This window comes from Anabas testudineus, chromosome 11, assembly GCF_900324465.2.
Source record: "Anabas testudineus chromosome 11, fAnaTes1.2, whole genome shotgun sequence".
In the NCBI taxonomy this organism is placed as follows: domain Eukaryota; kingdom Metazoa; phylum Chordata; class Actinopteri; order Anabantiformes; family Anabantidae; genus Anabas; species Anabas testudineus.
This window is the reverse complement of record NC_046620.1, coordinates 2,487,023-2,507,987: the sequence shown is the minus strand read 5'-3', so window position 1 is coordinate 2,507,987 and position 20,965 is coordinate 2,487,023. Positions and strand designations below refer to the sequence as shown.

The 20,965-nt window shown below is 38.6% G+C and overlaps 2 gene segments (V, D, J or C); one reads left to right on the top strand and one right to left on the bottom strand.

Annotated features, from left to right (window-relative positions):
* Window positions 1-3,910: 3,910 nt before the first annotated feature.
* LOC113153605 lies at window positions 3,911-4,398 on the bottom strand. The segment is given in 2 exon segments: window positions 3,911-4,233; window positions 4,344-4,398. Coding segments are annotated over 2 exon segments (375 nt in total).
* A 10,296-nt stretch (window positions 4,399-14,694) lies between these two features.
* Window positions 14,695-15,177, top strand: LOC113153602. The segment is given in 2 exon segments: window positions 14,695-14,698; window positions 14,855-15,177. Coding segments are annotated over 2 exon segments (327 nt in total).
* The last annotated feature ends 5,788 nt before the right edge of the window (window positions 15,178-20,965 follow it).

Here is a 20,965-nt window from a genome sequence, read left to right as displayed (position 1 = left end):
GTAAAGTGAAATAATAAATTCTAAATATTTAAGCTCTTGTCACTTTTTTCACTTTTCATTTTAATTAAAACTAAATCACGAACACAAGTTTGTTTGTTTCAGAGTCACAGAGCAGCTAAACTGATGATTGACGTTGTTCTGATTTGCATGAAAAGGGAAGTTAAAACAATGTGTGAGTGACTGGAGCAGCACCCTGAGGCTCCCTGCAGGCCGGTGGAGGAAGCTGGACTCTGTGAGACCACCCAGGACCAGTGTTTCCAGTCAGCACCTGGTACACTGTGACTCTGTTACTGGTTTATCTTCTTCTCCTGTGCTCAGTCTAAACTCAGCACTTTGTCTCTTTTACATATTTACATTTTTCTTAGTTTGTTGTGTTGTTGATGTTTTTAAAGTTGAAGACATTAAAGATTCAGTTTCCACGTGGTTTCATTTTTAGGACTGAGATGTCTTTGTAACTTTCCTCTGGGATAAATTATACATTTCATATTACAGCTGTTTATTACACACTGAAGCTTGTATCACAGTAAATAAAGTGTTTTCTCCAGGTTTCTGAAGGAACCAGCTGAAACAGTAACTTGTATCTGGACAAACTTTCCATGTGATAGAGACGGTCTGTCCCCTGATGAGCCTAGAAAACATGAACATGATGAGGTGAAGGGAGACAGAGGACTAGTTATTAGAGACATCAAGAGTGATACAGATTTGACAAGTTCAAGTATTTTTAAACATGAGTTTTCACCTTTCAGTAAAGCTGTAAAATTGTGAGTGGATGCTGAGGCTGTTATAGTTCCTCCCTCTGCCCCTGTTTGTCGGTTTTGTTTTGTTTTGTTCTGGTCTCACCCTGCTGTCTCACCCCATATATGGACTTCCTCCACTCTCTACTCTCACTCACCGGACTAATTACTCGATTCACCTGTGCATCACTGTGGTTTATAAGCACCCCTCAGTGCTCAGTTGAATTGCTGGTTTGTCATTCATGCTCCATGAATCTGGTCAGTTTGTTTGTCCGTTTGTCCGTTTGTCCGTCAGGAACCTCTGTTTTGTTTGTTAGTTAGGTTGAATTTTTTGGTCTGCGTTTATGCAGTGTTTTTCGTTGTTACTTTGTCCTGTTAGTTTTGTATGTTTGTTCCCGTTTGCCTGCCTGCCGCAGTGATTTTGGTTTGTCACTTTGTACATTTAGTTTGTCTGTTAGTTTCATGTCCGCATTAGTGCGTGGTTTTTTGTTGGTACTTTGTCTGTTGTCGTTAGAGTTTTAGTTTGAGTTTTTGCCTGTGTTTCCACAGTGTTTATGTTGATACTTTGTTCATGTTTGTTAGTGTGACCTTTTTTGTTAATAAATATATCTTTTTGTTGGTACTCGTCGGTCCCGTTAGTCCGTTCGTAACAGAGGCTGAGGATGGAAAATACCTGAATGATGTTTGTGACAGGTGAAGAGTCTGAATTATGATGGGATTTAAATGGATGGTGAAAATCAAAACAAGTGATGTAATTTCTCCCATCACCAACATATTTTAAAAACTAAATTATTAAATACATATTTTGTTACACAGACTGGAACATGTCATTGGGATCAAAGGAACAGCACTAGAGTGGTTTAAATCGTATCTATCAGATTTCAGTTTGTATATGTTGATAATGATGAGTCTTCCATGCACAGCAAAGTTAGCTGTGGAGTTCCACAGGGATCTGTGCTTGGACGGATTCTTTTCACTTTATATATGTCCCCTTTAGGCAATATTATTAGGAAACACTCCATAAATTTCCATTGTTATGCAGATGATACCAGCTATATTTATCTATGAAACCAGGAGAAACTAATCAATTAGTCAAACTTCAAGCTGCTTAAAAGACATAAAGGCCTGGATGTCCTCCAATTTCCTTCTCCTAAATCCAGATAAGACAGAGGTTATTTTATTCAAACCTAAAAATCTCACAGACTGTCTAATCACATTCTCACCCTTGATGATTTAGTATTGGCCTCAAGTAAAACTGTAAGAAATCTCAGAGTTATCTTTGATCAGGATATATCCTTCATTTCATACATCAAAGAAATCTCTAGAACTGCCTTTTTTCACCTGAGACACATTAAAGTTAAAATTAGGAGCATCCTGTCCCAAAGTGATGCTGAAAAACTAGTCCATGCATTTGTTATTTACAGACTGGATTATTGTAATTCATTATTAATAGTTTGTCCCAATAACTCATTAAAAAGCTTCAACTAGTGGAGCTAATGCTGTGGCCAGGTATTTGGCAATGTTGTATTTGACCAAGTTAATACTGCTGACTATGGGTATTACTCGAATCAGCTGCGTACCTTTATTTTAAGGACAAAGGACACTTGTTTACGGACTGTGACGTTCATATACTGGACTCTCTCAACAGAGATGGTAGACTTGGACACAACCCTCCTGTTTATCATGCTGCCCTTTCATCTATCCCCAAAAAGGCCAGAATCAGTTCACACCTGCACCAGGTTGGACACACTTTTAGGTGTTAAGAGGGGGTGGGCCGAGGTGTAACCATTACATCCTTTGCAATAACATTGCCCATCCTTTGTTTCACCTAACGAGCCTATTTAGGCCAAGGGGTGGAGTGAAACCAGTCTTGGAGCATAAATTTGCGGCCTCTAACCAACTATCTTCAGACTGAAGAAGCTACTTGGATGAGTAGCGAAACGTTTCAACTAACTAAAGGAAGTCCAGTTGTCATGACTCAACTTCCAGATAACTTCACCTGGGCGACTGAGAATCTTCAGCGACGTCTTTGTTTTGTAGCTTCACCACCATTTAGCAGCTCAGTTTGTTTTCCACTCTCGTGACCTTTGACCCCTCTTTTTTTTCTGTGTCACTTTCTTGTGTCTTTTTTCTGATCCTGCTGCCTGCAGCTCACATTTGCCTGGCTGCTTTCTGTCTGATGTTTCCTTGTTTGCTTCATTACATTTTATTATTACATCACTGAACTCTCCTGTTTTCACTTGGGTCCACTTTACTACAACTGTGACAGGTTTTTCCAAACTCAAGGGAGGTGACATTGTTCAACAGCTGCTGAAAAGAGAAGCAAACTGGATCCATACTTTGAAAATAGACAAACTGAACGGTCTTATTGTGGTTCTGGATCTGAACCAACATCTATGATGAAATAATTAAACGTTAAATATACACATATGATAACATTTCTCTGGATCATCATTTATCACTGTGTAAATTAAACTGAGGCTGTTTCCTCAGTCAGGAGTTTTATAATTATGATGTTGTTGTACTTTGCATTAAGTTTAATGTTGTATAATATATTTAAGTAGATGAAATTATGTCTGATCAACATCAAGTGCTCTACAGAGAACAGCAGGAGATCCTTTCTACCTGTGGCCATCAAACTGTACAACTCATCTATTCTTTGTAAAGGGAGGGGGAACTGACCATTTCCTAATTTATATCATTAGTCATTCCACCCTGGACTAAAATTATTGACCTACATTCATCTCACATATTCTGTGTATATACTGAGTTTTCTGTATTTATTTGCTTCTGATTCTGTATTTTTGTTGGTGAGGATCTTTTTCTTTCTGTCTGTGTTCAGAGCAACAGTAACAAGGCAAAATAAATTCTCTATGGGAGTTTTTTTGAATCCTGAATCTTAAAATGTGAGAGTTCATATTTTTTTTGCACTGTTCCTTGTTAGTGTAAAACATTTTCCTCCACTTTAAAAAACGTTTTGTTTTTGTTTTATTTTTCTTAAAGTTTAATTGTAAAGTGTGTGTGTGTGTGTGTGTGTGTGTGTGTGTGTGTGTGTGTGTGTGTGTGTGTGTGTGTGTGTGTGTGTCCTCAGTGAACTGTATCAGTAGCTTCCAGCTGCAGCAGTCAGTTCAGTTTCTGTTCAGTCTGACTGAGGGAGGTTTTTGTACGACCACTATTCACTGTGTGAACACAGCTTGATTGTTGATAACATGATCACTCTGACAGTAATAAACTGCTGCATCTTCAGTCTGGACTCCACTGATGGTCAGAGTGAAGTCAGAGTTTGATCCACTGCCTGAAAAACGACCTGGAATCCCTGATTGTCGAGTGTTAGTTAAGTAAATGAGGAGTTTAGGAGTTTCTCCATCTTTCTGTTGGTACCAGGCTAAAGCAGCTCCACCTGCTACCCTCTGACTGGTTTTACAGTTGATGTTGACGGTTCCTCCCAGATCAGTTGTCACTGCTCCAGGCTGAGTCACTGTGACCTGACCTCTGGACTCTGAGGAGACAGAGACAACAACATAAAGCAGCAGCATCTTGGTTTTGTGGGCTTCATTTCAGAGGGACACATGTTGATAGAGGAGAGGAGTTGGATTCTCTGGACTTTACCTGTGAAGCAGCAGCAGAGGAGAGTCCAGATGAGGACGGAGATCAGAGTCATGTTTTGGATGAGGAGGATTTCTGTGTCTTCTGTTGTCATGAAGGACAGCTGTCAGTCATCCAGGGTTCAAGTCTCAGGACTATAAACTCTCCCAGAGCACTGGAGCATGGTGCTGCTGATGCAAAGTGGCTCTATGGAAATGTTCTGACCCACTCCAACAGGGACTTGGATGTTTATCAATGGATCAATATTTTTATCAGATGATTTATTAGAAATGGTAATTTTATGTAAATTTAGACACATTTCAATTTCCTTTCTGGTAGAAATGTATCAGATGTTTCTATGATTAGAAGAAAACTAACCAACAGAACAATGTCTTAATAATTTGTGTTTTTTTATTTATTAAATTATCATGTTACAATAACATAGTTTAAAATTTTTGTTTGTTTCATCATGGAAAAACAAACAGTTCTTTACTAATATGTTTCTTTCCTGTCTTCATGTCACTGCCAGTTAATTAAATAGTTTTCCGTTAACTATAATTATTCAGATTAAAGTTAAACATTTGTTTCTAAATTTGATGTATTGTTCATTTATTATTAACATCAGTGGAACAAAACGTCCCTTCTTACTTTTTATCTTTAGTTCTGAAACTTGTCTGTTGTCATGGTTCAGCAGTGATGACTGACTGTTGCCATGGTTACTGAGCTCAGAGACAGAAGTGAAACACTGAAGACCAGTTTGATCCAAACTCCCAGTTTCACTAAGATGTTTCTGTGTCTCTGACTTTTTTATCTGTAAATTATTTTAAAGCATCAACAACTGATTTATTCCATATTGAAGTCGTTTCAGGATTAAATCAGATCAGAATAAGATTTTCTCATCACAGGTGATTTATCAGTATCCTCTGGGATTACATCAGGTATCGTCACTGATACACTTTACACTGTCTCTGATTAGTAGTAACATCCTAATACAGGAGTGAAGAGACACCAACATGTTGTAGACCGTCATCATTTACATTTAGTCCTTTTAAGATGATTTTATGCAAAGCAACTTACAAGGTAAATTATTTAAATCAAAAAGAAAAAACAATAATAAGACACTGTTTTTACGTGACCATTACTTTTTGTGTGTTCATGAGTTTTATCTTATTTACAGATAAAATACTTTCCTGTCTGAAACAGATGTGAAATTTTGTTTGCTTATATCTTAAGTGTTGCCATGTTTTAAACCAGTCGTCTGAATTAAAAGCAAAATATCATTAATACAATTTCTCCCAGATTAATTCCTCTTCAGCTGATGGATATTTTTATTTATGGTTTAGTTTCTACTAGTTTGTCCACAATAATTAAGAGACAGACACTGATTTGGTCCAACTGGTCTCTTTCTCTCTGTACTTTTCTGCAGGTATCCTCGGCCTTGGAGCTGTATAACTCCTGAATCCAGTTGACCTGCCCAATGTTCTTGCTGCTTGTTGTTTTTTGTTGCCTTTGAGCCTGGTTCTGCTGGAGGTTTCTTCCTCTAAAGGGAGTGTTTCCTCTCCACTGTTGCCTAAAGCTTGCTCAAAAGGAATTGTTGGGTTTTCTATATTATTATTGTATAATTATTCTCTGTAAGGTCTTAAACCTTAAACACTGTAAAGTGTCAATCATAGTTTGAGTATAACAGAGGGAAGGTACATCTGCAGCACTAGAACCCACTTGATAAACAGCCTGGTAACACAGTCAGTACTGCCTAAAGTAAATCTACAGGATGCACAAATCCTGCTGTGCTAACTGTAAGTTCTTCTTCAGAATTCACCAACTGTCAATTCAATTCAATTCAATTTTATTTGTATAGCGCCAATTTACAACAGAAGTTATCTCAAGGCACTTTACAGTGTAAGGTTTAGGACCTTACAGAAAATATTTATACAAAAAATTATAGAGAAAACCCAACAATCCCATTTGAGCAAGCTTTAGGCAACAGTGGAGAGGAAAAACTCCCTTTAGAGGAAGAAACCTCCAGCAGAACCAGGCTCATAGTGAGCGGCCATCTGCCTCGACCGGTTGGGGTGAGTGGAAAGAGAAGAGAGAAAAGAACAGCAGGCAATAAAGACAACAACAAGCAGCAAGAACATTGGGCAGATGAACTGGATTCTGGAGATGTACAGCTCCAGGCCGAGGATACCTGCAGAAAAGTACAGAGAGAGGGAGACAGAGAGGAGGAGACACAACTACAGGAGAGAGAAGACACAAAGTTAATGACATGCAATGGTGGCATTTGCATTGATACAGGAGAAAGGAGAGAGGAGAGGAGCTCAGTTTATCAGTAGAGGTCCCCCAGCAGAATAACCTACATCAGCATAACTAAGAGATGGTTCAGAGTCACCTGATCCATCTCTAACTATAAGCTTTATAAAAAAGGAAAGTTTTAAGTCTAGTCTTAAATGTAGAGAGGGTGTCTGCCTCCAGAACCTGAACTGGGAGCTGGTTCCACAGGAGAGGAGCTTGGTAGCTAAAGGCTCTGCCTCCCATTCTACATTTGGAAACTCTAGGAACCACAAGTAAACCTGCAGTCTGAGAACGGAGAGTTCTGCTTGGAAGATAAGGAACTATGAGGTCTTTAAGATAAGATGGAGCCTGATTATTAAGGGATTTATAAGTTAGGAGAAGAATTTTAAATTCAATACTGGATTTAACAGGGAGCCAATGGAGAGAAGCTAACGTTGGAGAAATATGATCTCTCTTGCTAATTCCAGTCAGAACTCTGGCTGCAGCATTTTGGATTAACTGGAGGCTCTTTAATGAGTTATTGGGACATCCCATTAATAAGGAATTACAATAGTCCAGTCTGGAAGTAACAAATGCATGGACTAGTTTTTCAGCATCACTTTGGGACAGGATGCTCCTAATTTTAACTTTAATGTTTCTCAGGTGAAAAAAGGCAGTTCTGGAGATTTCTTTGATGTATGAAGTGAAGGAGATATCCTGATCAAAGATAACTCCGAGGTTTCTTACAGTATTACTTGAGGCCAGAACTAAGTCATCAATGGTGAGAATGTGTTTAGACATAGTGTCTCTGAGATTTTTAGGCCCAAACAGTATAACCTCTGTCTTGTCCGGATTTAGGAGAAGGAAATTGGAGGACATCCAGGTCTTTATGTCTTTTAAGCATTCCTGAAGTTTGACTAATTGATTAGTTTCTCCTGGTTTCATAGATAAATATAGCTGGGTATCATCTGCATAACAATGGAAATTTATAGAGTGTTTCCTAATAATATTGCCTAAAGGGGACATATATAAAGTGAAAAGAATCGGTCCAAGCACAGATCCCTGTGGAACTCCATAGCTGACTTTGCTGTGCATGCAAGACTCATCATTAACATGTGCAAACTGAAATCTATCTGATAGATATGATTTAAACCACTCTAGTGCTGTTCCTTTGATTCCAATGACATGTTCCAGTCTGTGTAATAAAATGTTGTGATCTATAGTGTCGAATGCAGCACTAAGATCTAACATGACGAGTATAGAGAGTAGACCATTGTCTGATGCTAGTAGAAGATCATTAGTGACCTTTACCAGTGCTGTTTCTGTACTATGATGTACTCTAAATCCTGACTGAAAATCTTCATACAAGTTATTGCTGCGCAGGTGGTCGTACAATTGCTTATAAACTATCTTTTCAAGGATTTTAGAGATAAAGGGCAGATTGGATATTGGTCTATAATTCGCTAAGACCCCTGAGTCCAGAGTAGGCTTTTTGAGTAGGGGCTTGACTACAGCAACCTTAAAAGCCTGTGGTACGTAGCCTATTTGTAAAGACAGATTGATCTGATCTAATATGATTGAACCTGTTACATTCAGACAAACGGGACAGAAGAGTAAGTACAAAAAGGGCAATTTATTCTTTAACACCCGGTCCAAATACAAACAGGTGGCACGGGGAAACTAAACAAACCTAATAATAACAAAACAAAGTAACAACGAAAAGACCTGAAACACAGTGGAAAAAACAAAAAAACATAAACCTGAAATATAAAAGTAACAACTGAAAATAACAAACAAAATCACTGCCGAAGGCAGAAAAACCACCAACAAACATAGAAACTAGACGTACAAAGTAACAACAAAAAGGCCCTGCAATGACTGCAATGTCAGGAGAAATACAAACTTACAAACGAGAACAAAGTCCAACAAACAGAGGTACAATCCAGGGTGAAACAAGTGGGAAGTCCAGAGAAATCCAATTTGACTGTGTGGGTAAGTCCAAAGAACGAACAGGTGGAGAAGATCTGTGTGTGATGTGACAACCCAGCGACCAACAGAAGAGTGAGGGGAGACTATAAAGGGACGGAGACAAACAGGTGAGTCAAATCCATGATTAATGAGCCGGCGAGTGGAGGAAGAGGAAGTCCATACAAACAGGCAAACAGGAAGTGGCAGAAGAGTGACGTGAGAACAGGTGACAAAACAAAAACAAAACCCACAGAACATGGATGAAGGCAAGAATTGTAAGACGAGAAGCACCGGTCAGCACTGCCAGCTTTCTGAGGACGGTCGGCATAAAGTATTTAACTCAGAGTTTAAACATCCCCGAGGAGATCAGAAGGAGAAAAAAGAGGGGATGCAGGGGAGGCAGAAAAGAGTCCTGTCATTCCTCTCTCTATACAGTGGGAGGAGGTGGAGGTCGTGTTCGAGTACAAAGACTTATTAACATTAAATGCTCCACAGAGAACCACAGGAGATCCTTTCTACCTGTGGCCATCAAACTGTACAATTCAGCCTCCCTCTGTAAGGTGTGGGGGAAGTGATAGTTGTGTGATACACTTGCTGTTAATCCACAATATGCTATAAAGATTTACCCATTTTCATTCATCTATTTTACATATTTTACATATTCTGTATATACATTGAGTTTTTCTGTATTGATGTTATTGGTTATGTGTATTTATGTTGGTGTTGGATCTTTCCTGGTTGTGGGTCCCTTTCTTTCTGTCTGTGTTGAGAACTTCTGTAATGAAGCAAAACAATTTCTCTCTGGGATTAATAAAGTTAGTAGTAGTAGTTATGAAGTTATGAATCTTGAATCTTGAGGTGAAAACAAAGCGACAACTGAAAGTGACTTTTAACACGGTGGCAAACAAAGCCTGAACAAACAAAGTGGTAACACAAACCAGAGAATCAAAGGGACAAAATACAAACTCACAAACCCAAAACACAAAAAATAACAGAAAGTTGCTGCAAAAGTAGTGGTGGGCAAATGAAGCCTCATGAAGCACTGAGGCTTTCCTAGAAATTGTGTCGAAAAAGGTTCAGAGCTTCAAGGCCTCAGTGATGGTGACGTCTGGTGGACAACTGAAGCCATAGTAACCTCTAAAGGGCACGACTGAAGCTCTGGCACTGTTTCAGTCATGACAGCAATAAAAGTTCAGAAAAGTCTGTGTGGTCATTCAAGTGTTTTGTTAATTCATACCAAATAATGGTTATATAGTCATTACAATAAAATATGGAGATGCTCTCTCCCGTACTCTAAAACACATTGAAGATTAACTCAAAGAATTAATGCAAATTATAATATGGGTTAAATGTTGGTTAAGGGTTTATTAGGGTTTATTATCCCTAACAGGATTAGAGATCCTTCCTACTTTGCAAATGATCAGTGTTTCAATTCAGAAACATAGTATCTTTTTTTGTGTGAAGTGTTTTTAAGGAAAACCTTTAAAGATAATGGTTTGTTATTTGATGACTTGTGAAATGATTATTTACAAAAGCAGAAGCAGTTAGTTGTCTTCACAGGTTTTTATTGAGAAATATTATTTTTTTCACTGTCGCAGGATCAGTCGGCTCATGCAGTGTCTGGTGGCATGAGATCAAAATGATCCCAAACTTTAGAACGTCTCTTTTTATTAGTGGTACTCGCCATGAAACTTGCCAAAATACTCTCACTCTCTAAATCTCTGTCTCCTCACAACCTCATTTGAAGCATAATGAAGCATCTTATATAGCTGGTACAGCACCAAACCACTCAAACCTGTCAAACTGTCACTGGCTCAGAATGTATTGAAACTCCATGAGCCAATGAAACACACTGAAAGACTCTGAGCCAATAAAAAGCTTCAAAACATTTTGAAGGAATGAATCGCGAAACAAAACAGCTATGACGTTCGAAGCTTCGCCCCAGTATCATTTGCCCATCACTATGCAAAAGTCAAACTCACAAGCAGAGAGAACAAAGTCCAGATTACTAATGACAAAGTCCAGAGTGTAACAAAGTGGTGCAGCCATGGACCAGTTCATGTTCAAACTAACCATGTACATATAACAACCTGGTGCCAAACAGAGGACTGAGGGGAGCTTTTGAAGAAAAGGTGAACACAGGTGAACTGATCCATAATTAGGGTGTAGGAGAGTGGAGAGTAAGGAAGTCCAAATATGGGCACCAGGAAGTCACAGGAGTGAAACCAGGTGAAAACAGGAAGGAGAGAAACAAAAACAATTGAACAGGATCAAAGCAGGATCTGTGACAATACTGTATTTTAGTAATAAACAATGAAAAAAGTAAAATGAAAATAGCTGTGATTTTTAAAGTTTTAACAGAAATTACATGTTGTTGATAATTTGGTTGATTATTCTGTAGTTTTACTTAAATAACATTATGAATATGAAGATTTATTTTCAATGAGGTATGAAGGTTCATTTTAAATTGTGTGTGTGTGTGTGTGTGTGTGTGTGTGTGTGTGTGTGTGTGTGTGTGTCCTCAGTGAACTGTATCAGTAGCTTCCAGCTGCAGCAGTCAGTTCAGTTTCTGTTCAGTCTGACTGAGGGAGGTTTTTGTACGACCACATTTCACAGTGTGAACACACTCTGAAAGTTGATATAATGAAAACTCTGACAGTAATAAACTGCTGCATCTTCAGTCTGGACTCCACTGATGGTCAGAGTGAAGTCAGAGTTTGATCCACTGCCTGAAAAACGACCTGGAATCCCTGATTGTCGATTGTTAGCAGCATAAATGAGGAGTTTAGGAGTTTCTCCATCTTTCTGTTGGTACCAGGCTAAAGAGTGGTAGCTGCTCCAAGTATAAACATCCTGACTGGTTCTACAGTTGATGTTGACGGTTCCTCCCAGATCAGTTGTCACTGCTCCAGGCTGAGTCACTGTGACCTGACCTCTGGACTCTGAGGATACAGAGACAACAACATAAAGCAGCAGCATCATGGTTTTGTGGGCTTCATTTCAGAGGGACACATGTTGATAGAGGAGAGGAGTTGGATTCTCTGGACTTTACCTGTGAAGCAGCAGCAGAGGAGAGTCCAGATGAGGACGGAGATCAGAGTCATGTTTTGGATGAGGAGGATTTCTGTGTCTTCTGTTGTCATGAAGGACAGTTGTCAGTCATCCAGGGTTCAAGTCTCAGGACTATAAACTCTCCCAGAGCACTGGAGCATGGTGCTGCTGATGCAAAGTGGCTCTATGGAAATGCTCTGACTAAAGAGTCATTAAAATTTGTTAAATTGCTTAAACATTAATTTCTAAATTGATATTATGTTATAAACTTTGCCGACTGTTGTTTACCGAGCTATGACCATTAAATGAGGCTGTTATTTGTACTGTGTTTGGGCCACTTTCAGTTCAGTATTTTATATCGTATAGTTAAGGTTAGGTTACAGTATCTGAACAATTCTACAATTTCTACATTTTCATTTAATTTGTCTTTAAAGTTCAGCTGAATTTCAACATTTTATGTCGTAGTTAAAATCAAAGAAACCTTGTGAAGTACGAACAACTTAAACACTCATACACTTTACACTGTCTCTGATTAGCAGTAACATCCTAATACAGGAGTGAAGAGACACCAACATGTTGTAGACTGTCATCATTTACATTTCTTTCCTCCTACCGCAACCGGTCGAGGCAGATGGCCACCCACCATGAGCCTGGTTCTGCTGGAGGTTTCTTCCTCTAAAGGGAGTTTTTCCTCTCCACTGTTGCCTAAAGCTTGCTCAAAAGAAATTGTTGGGTTTTCTATATCATTTTTTGTATAATTATATTCTGTAAGTTCTTAAACACTGTAAAGTGCCTTGAGATAACTTCTGTTGTGAATTGGAGCTATACAAATAAAATTGAATTAATTAAATTCAATTGAATAGGGGGGACGTTATTGCTGTACACATGGAACAAAACCTATTATTTATATTTTTGTTATGTAAACTGTCTGATTATCTTGGTGTCTGGAAACAGCCTTATACTTCTGGAGCAACCATAATTTCTGTGGAGGTCGTACCTGAGTACAAATACCTGAGAGTGTACTTGGACAACAAACTAGACTGGACTAAGAACTCAGCAGCACTGTGAAACAAGGCTCAGGGCCTGATGTACTTTTTGAACAGACTCAGGTTCTTCATTGATTCTAAAAGTCTGTGGTTCAAGCATCATCTCCTTTGCTGTGGTCTGCTGGGGCAGCAACATGAAGGTGTCAGACACTAACAGACTAAACAAACTGATTCGGAGATCCTTTCTACCTGTGGCCATCAAACTGTAATAATAATCTGTCCTTTTGTAAGAGGAGGGGGAACTGACCATTTTATGTCAATCATATCTGTTGTCATTCCACCCTGGACTATAATTATTGACCCATTTTCATACATCTCACGGATTCTCTGTATATACTGAATTTTCTGTATTTATCTGCTTCTGATTCTGTATTTGTATTGTTGTGGATCTTTTTAATTTGTTGTTCCTTTTCTTTCTGTCTGACTTCAGAGCAACTGAAACAAGGCAAAAATAATTTCTCTAAAAATAAAATCTCTTGGATTATTAAAGTTTTTTGAATTCTGAATCTTGAAATATGGGAGTTCATTTTTCTGCATCAGCAGCACCATGCTCCAGTGCTCTGGGAGAGTTTATAGTCCTGAGACTTGAACCCTGGATGACTGACAGCTGTCCTTCATGACAACAGAAGACACAGAAATCCTCCTCATCCAAAACATGACTCTGATCTCCGTCCTCATCTATGGAAATGCTGTGACCCACTCCAACAGGGACTTGGATCAATACAATAATGATGATGATGATGATGTTTATCAATGGATCAATAAGTTTATTACTGTATTTATTTTAAATGTGTTAATATACAATTTAAATCAGATTTGTGTCCTGTGAACTGTTTTTTGTTTCAATAGTTTTTACATCTACAGCTGTTAGTTTGATTCAAAATGTCTCATTAAAAACACATTTTACACCAAATTAATAAATTATCATATTTGTTGTGACTCTTATTTATCACGTTCAAATCCTCCAGCTGTGTTTTTTAACACTGAGGCAGTTTTAGTTGAGTTTGTTTGTTTCAGAGTCAGAGAGCCGTGTCTCTCTACAGTCAGAGGTTTTTGTACGACGACTTCATCAGTTTGTTTCACTGTGGCTCACGTTCGGTGGAGGAACCAGACTGGATGTTGGAAGTAAGTTTTTAATCATATATTTAACATCAGTTGGAGTTAAGAACTTTCTTTTTGTACATTTGTAGTAAATGTTAATTTACAGTCAGTTCAGACAAATGTCTATAAAATCTGAATTTAATAGTTTGTTTCTCTGTTAAATTCTAAAGTTAAAGTTGAAGCAGCTTCACTGAACTTTTCTTCCAGTTAATTTGTAAAATACATGAAAAACTTCAACTGCAGGAAAAGTTAGAGTCAAAATATGAGATACATTAGAAAAAGGTTTTAACTTCATCGTTTAATCTGAATTTCTATTTGATTTAAAATGATCCTGAACAGTTTAAAAAACCTAAAAAAAAAGTTTTTAAACCTCAGTTTGAAATAATTTAGTTCTTTTATCTCTTTTAATAAAGTTTATTTTTAACAAACTGTTTTAATGAATGTACCATGATTTGATATATATTAAAACTTTATTTAATAGTTCCCATTAATGAAATTTACATGTGTTAGTTTCCAGTGAACTTTCAGGTTGTTTTTACTTAAAACTCATTTTAAAATGGTTTTGACAGTTTTAATATCGTCTGTTTTTTAAATCTGTCTGTTTTTACACATGATCTTTGATTTTTGTCTGATCATCTAAACTGGTTCTGATTAACTGATCATCTGTTGATGGTTTTAACAGAAAATATGTTCATAGAAATGAACCAGGTCTTTAAACACATCATAGAAAATGAAAATATGCTGAAGTTTGTGGCTTCATTAAATCATTTAAATGAAGTATGTTCTAAACAATATTACAGATATAGTAACTTTATAGAAGAGAATAATTTGAAGTTATTTTTCCTCTGGTGTAGTTTGGTGTATTTCAGGTCCTATGAGGACTTTGTCTTTGTCTTTGTGCTGATTTCCATGAGAGGTTTCTTACAGGAAGTGAAACAATGTGTGAGTCAGTGACTGGTGGAGCAGAAAAACCATCTGACAGAAACTCCTTAAAGGAGAAAATCAACTGTCACACAGTAAAGGTGTCCAAGTATCTGCTGTTTGATGGACAGCTGAGTGCTCTATGTCCTCTAAGCTGATTGGTGTCTCCTACTGTAGGTGATGCTCGTCCCACCCTGACGGTGCTGCCCTCCTCCAGTAAGGAGCTGGATCAGGGGAAGGTCACCCTCACGTGTCTGGCCAACAAGGGCTTCCCTTCAGACTGGACTCTGTCCTGGAAGGTGGACGACAGCACCAGCAGCTGGGAGCAGACCAAGAGTCCCGGGGTGCTGGGGAAGGACGGACGCTACAGCTGGAGCAGCACCCTGAGGATCCCTGCAGACCAGTGGACCAAGGTGAACTCTGTGACCTGTGAGGCCTCCCAGGGCTCCCAGAGTCCAGTCACAGAGTCTCTGAGGAGAGACCAGTGTTCCCAGTCCTGAGCTGACTCACTGGGACTCTGCTCCTGGTTTTCTTCTGATCCTGTTCTCACTCTTTGACTCTGAGTCTTTCTTGTTTTCTCTTTTTCTCTCTGATTTATTTCACATCAGTTTTTATGTCATGTTGATAATTTCAGTGTTTCCAGAGAATTAAAATCTGATCATCAAATAAATTCTGTTTCCAGTTGTAGTTTTTGTTTGATTCTGAAACTTTGTGAATGAGATTAACACAGTTTGATCAAACCTTTCTTGTTGTTATTGGGAACGTGTTTGATTCATTGTTCCATTTCGAAAACATCAGTCAGTTCAACCTGAAGTGGTTTTCTACATATTGGAACTAGTTCAGAGTCCACATGGACTGAAACCTCTGCTCCTTCACTCTGAAGTCTGCACATTAATCCTCTGTAGGTTGTTCATCACATGGAAATTATAACTGTGTTTGATCCAAAGTTCAGAAATATAAAGTCAGACATCATCAGCATAAATGTTCACGTGACTTCATTTCTACATGTTACTGAGTCTTTGTTCACTGTAAAAGAATATTTTCTGTAGTTTCTGAGATTTTCTGAATCTTGGAACAAACTTTCTCTGATTCAACAGAAACTCTGATCACAACATGAAGTCAAAGAACATTGTTCCACTTTTCCTGTCAAAGCTCCACGATCGGAGCTGCTGTGTAAAAACCAGGCAGCCATGATGTGTCACATGTCAGAGAGAAGTTTGTGTTTGGACTGAAAAGACTGGACGGTGTTAGTTTGATAGGGTGGAGGAGGAACAGCTGGATGTTTGGGAAGATGACTGTCAGGAGGAAACATCTGTTAGTGATGTTGAAGAAATAAATATAATTCACAATAAATCTTTAATCTAAGACGCTGAGAGAACAGTGGAATAAAAACAGTTCTACTGTAGATTCAGTTTTCACTTTTAAATAATTAAAAGTTTCATTCTAAATGGACAGAATTAGTGTTTTTTTTTATCATAGTTTTGATGTTTTTATCTGTTTTATTCTGTTAAATGTTTTGAGTCAATTTTAAAAAAATTGGTTCGACAACAATGTTTAAAATATTTACAGAATGTATATTTTAATATCTATAAATATTCTGTAAAATATTATGTTTAAAAAAAAATTGGATTATTTTATAGCTCTTAAGTTATTTTTCAACCGTCCAGTGTTTCAGTTTCTGAGCAGTTGTTGATTTAGATCAGTTCCTCTTCAGCTGAGGGAGGTTTTTGTACGACGTTATTTCACTGTGTGAACGGAGTGCTTTAACTCTCCTGACAGTAATAAACTCCTGAATCTTCAGCCTGAACTCTACTGATGGTCAAAGTGTAGTCAGAACCAGAATAACTTCCACTGAAACGATCAGAAACTCCAGACTGACGAGTTGTAGCTAAATAAATCAGGAGTTTAGGAGCTTCTCCAGGTTTCTGAAGGTACCAGTGGAGCACATTACCAACACCTGAACTCGTTTTACATCTGATATTAACGGTTTGTCCCGGAAGAACAGACTGTCCAGAAGACTGGGTTACAGTGATCTCTTGTCCTGATGAACCTGGAAACCATGAAACAGAGGAGAAGGGTTATTGAGACAAATCCAGTTTGGACAAAGATGATCAACATCCAAACAGAAGAGGATCATTAGTTTAACATGGACAAGAGATGGAAGAAGGTCAATGCTGCCGGTTCCACTGGTTCTCCATCATAGCAGAACATCATTGTGGTGAACCTGGTTCCATCCTGAAGCCCAGTTTTCACAAGAGAGTCTCACCCTGAACAAGGAGCCCCAGGGTGGCCAGCAGTAGAGTCAGAGACATCATCACTGTGCTGCCGCTGTGTCAGTGTCTCTGAAAGACCTGGACAGACACTGATCAACACTGGTCTCTTAACAGCTGGGAGCAGAGAGGCAGGACACATATGCAAACACACACAGTCAGTCAACTGGAGCTGTCAGCAACACATCAGCAGGTTTCTCATCACTGCTGGAACTACTCACTGTTTAAATCATCTTCATGTGAATGAACTAAAAATGTAAATGAATCATTTTATTATTTTCTCACATTCATTCACATCAATCACATCAACATGTTTCTCAAACTACACACTAAACCTCACATTCTGCTACAAAGATAGTTGGAAAACTAGAAAAGTGCTGGTATTAATACAGTGACAACAACTTCCAGAAACCTCTGACTATAGCACCCTAACATCACACAGACCATAATAGTACTTCTATCAAAGCACAGTCACTCACAGTTACTGATAGAAACACACGATCTGAACACAGAACTGAACCATTTAAAACACAGCTGTTACAATGTTTATGTGGGACGTTGAAACCAAAAGAATCAAGTCTGCACCCTGAAACTTCCTGGACTTCAACAGTTCCCACCTTGATCCCGTGACCTTCATCCTCAGCGTCTTTACTTTAATCCTCATGACGTGGCCGGAGAAGTTGATGCTGAACTCCAATCACCTGAACACTAGTTAATCTGCAGAGGATCAGTTCTTCAAGACCAAGACAGTAACCGAGGAGGTCGGGATATTTTTCCTCCATCTCCTGCTCCAACGCCTACAATCACCCAACAGAGTTCAGCTTCATGTTTTCACTCTACTTTTCAGACCTGGACCCCCCCCTCCTCTATGGCTTTGTCCTGTTTACCCCCAGTTCACCTGTCTCCACCCACTCACCCTCCTGCCCTGTACCTGCTCATCTAGACATTGTATAAACCAGAGTCCACATGTCTACCTGTGTACTCACTTTGCTTTGTGTCTCTTGGACTCTGAGTTGACCTGCCCCCCCCCACTGGACCACTGGATCAGTAAAACGTGTTAAAGTCTGAACGTTGTCTGTCCATTGAACTTGATCTCTGCCTCTGCTCTAACTTGGTGTGTTTGTCTTTTTACCTGTCTGGATACTGACCCTTCACGTCTACCTATGCATCACAGGTTTTTCCTTCTTCTGTGAAACATTTCCACATGTCGTCAGTCACCTGTTCACCTTCATCACACTCAGACATGTTAACCAGGACTCAGCCTGCAGCTCTGCCACAAAGAGAACTAATACTCACTTTCAGTGTTCCTGTGACAGTCTACCTGTACATACTCACCTGGTGACCGTGTAGCTTCTTTCTGCTGTGTCCTAACCTGTGTTATTAAAGAGTCTTTAACTGTGTGTGAAGTCGATCTTTATCTACAGAGACACACCTGAACACCGACAGCTTCAGGTATGTTGGACTCACCACAGACTATAAACTCTGATGTGTTACCTGACTTCCACAGCCTCGTTTCCTCATTATCAGTGATGATTGTTGACTTTGTTTTCCAGACACTTTTACCTGTGACCTGATCCTGGACCTCAGGAGGTTTCTGAACCTCTTCCCTGACAATATGTTTTTCTCTCCTATAAGAAATAAACATGTTCACATTGTGACTGGAAACTTCAGCTTGAAAAACAAAATCATAATCTACAACAAATAAAACCTGAAACATTAGTTCAACTAATAGTGATTTCAACAGTCTGGGAACATTGATGGTTCATATCTAGTGAATTAGGTTTGTGGGTGGATCAGTGGAGCTGACTCTGCTGGATGTTGTTGTGGTTTTAATGGTCTGACTGGGATTCTTCACTGGAACTGTTCTCTTCATTAGAGGAAACTCTCAGGTTGTTGAGGTGGGAGGTGAAGTTTGAAGTTCAGGAGGGAAACATCTGTGTGTGTGTGTGTGTGTGTGTGTGTATGTGTGTGTGTGTGTGTGTGTGTGTGTGTGTCCTCAGTGAACTGTATCAGAAGCTTCCAGCTGCAGCAGTCAGTTCAGTTTCTGTTCAGTTTGACTGAGGGAGGTTTTTGTACGACCACTTTTCACTGTGTCAACACATACTGACTGTTGATATCATGATAACTCTGACAGTAATAAACTGCTGCATCTTCAGTCTGGACTCCACTGATGGTCAGAGTGAAGTCAACTCCATTCCCTGCTCCACTTCCACTGAACCTGGAGGAGATTCCTGAATTTCTTTCTGATGTTCTTAAGATCAGAAGTTTAGGAGCTTCTCCAGTTTTGTGATGGTACCAGGACAGGTAGTATTGTGAACCAGAGTACTGAGCTACTTTTGTACTGGCCTTACAGTTAATAGTCACAGTTTGACCGATCTGCACTGATTTGCCTGCTGACTGAGTCAAGACAACATTTTGTCCAACAGACCCTGAGGAGAGAGAAGAAACACTGGACATGAGATGATGAAGCTGAAACTCAGCTACACTCCAAATGATTCTCAGCTCACAGAAAAATGATTTTCCTCACCCTGAGTGAAGCAGAGGAGAGTCCAGATGAGGACGGAGATCAGAGTCATGTTTTGGATGAGGAGGATTTCTGTGTCTTCTGTTGTCATGAAGGACAGCTGTCAGTCATCCAGGGTTCAAGTCTCAGGACTATAAACTCTCCCAGAGCACTGGAGCATGGTGCTGCTGATGCAAAGTGGCTCTATGGAAATGTTCTGACCCACTCCAACAGGGACTTGGATCAATACCATGATGATGATGATGATGATGTTTATCAATGGATCAATATTTTTATCAGATGATTTATTAGAAATGGTAATTTTGTGGTTATTTTTTTGTAAATTTAGACACATTTCAGTTTTCTTTCTGGTAGAAATGTATCAAATATTTCTATAATAAAAAGAAAACTGACAGAACAATGTCATTAATTCAATAATGTTATAATAATATTGTGCTAATTTTACTTTTTCATCTAACAAATTATTATTTTACAATAAAACAGTTTCAGCTTTTCGTTCATTTTTATCAATCATGGAAACACAAACAGTTCTTTACTAACAAGTTCCTGTCTTCATGTCACTGCCAGAGAATTAAATAGTTTTCAGTTAACTATAATTATTCAAATTAAAGTTAAACAGTTTCTAAATTTGATGTGTTGTTTATTTATTGTTAACATCAGTGGAACAAAACGTCCCTTCTTACTTTTTATCTTTAGTTCTGAAACTCGTCTGTTGTCATGGTTCAGCAGTGATGACTGACTGTTGCCATGGTTACTGAGCTCAGAGACAGAAGTGAAACACTGAAGACCAGTTTGATCCAAACTCCCAGTTTCACTAAGATGTTTCTGTGTCTCTGACTTTTTTATCTGTGGATTATTTTATAGCATCAACAACTGATTTATTCTATATTGAAGTCGTTTCAGGATTAAATCAGATCAGAGTAAGATTTTCTCATCACAGGTGATTTATCAGTATCCTCTGGGATTACATCAGGTATCATCACTGATACACTTTACACTGTCTCTGATTAGTAGTAACATCCTAATACAGGAGTGAAGAGACACCAACATGTTGTAGACTGTCATCGTTTACATTTAGTCCTTTTAAGGTGATTTTATCCAAAACAACTTACAAGAGAGGAACAAGGTAAATGATTGAAACCAAGGAGAAAACCATGATTTTTTGTGTGTCGATGAGTTTCATCTTATTTACAGATAAAATACTTTAGAGTCTGAAACAGAGTTTTGTTTTCACTCAGATCAAATCCTCTGGAGCTGATGGATATTTTTATTAATCGTTGATTCAATGTGAACAGAAAGTTTCTACTAGTTTGTCCACAAGAATTTAGAGACGCACACTGATTTGATCCAACAAGAGAAACTGGTCTCTCCATACAGGGGATGTTATTGCTGTACACATGGAACAAAATCTATTATTTATATTTTTTCTATGAACTGTCTGATTATCCTGTGCTGTCTGGAAACAGCTTTATTCTTCTGAAGCCACCAGAACTG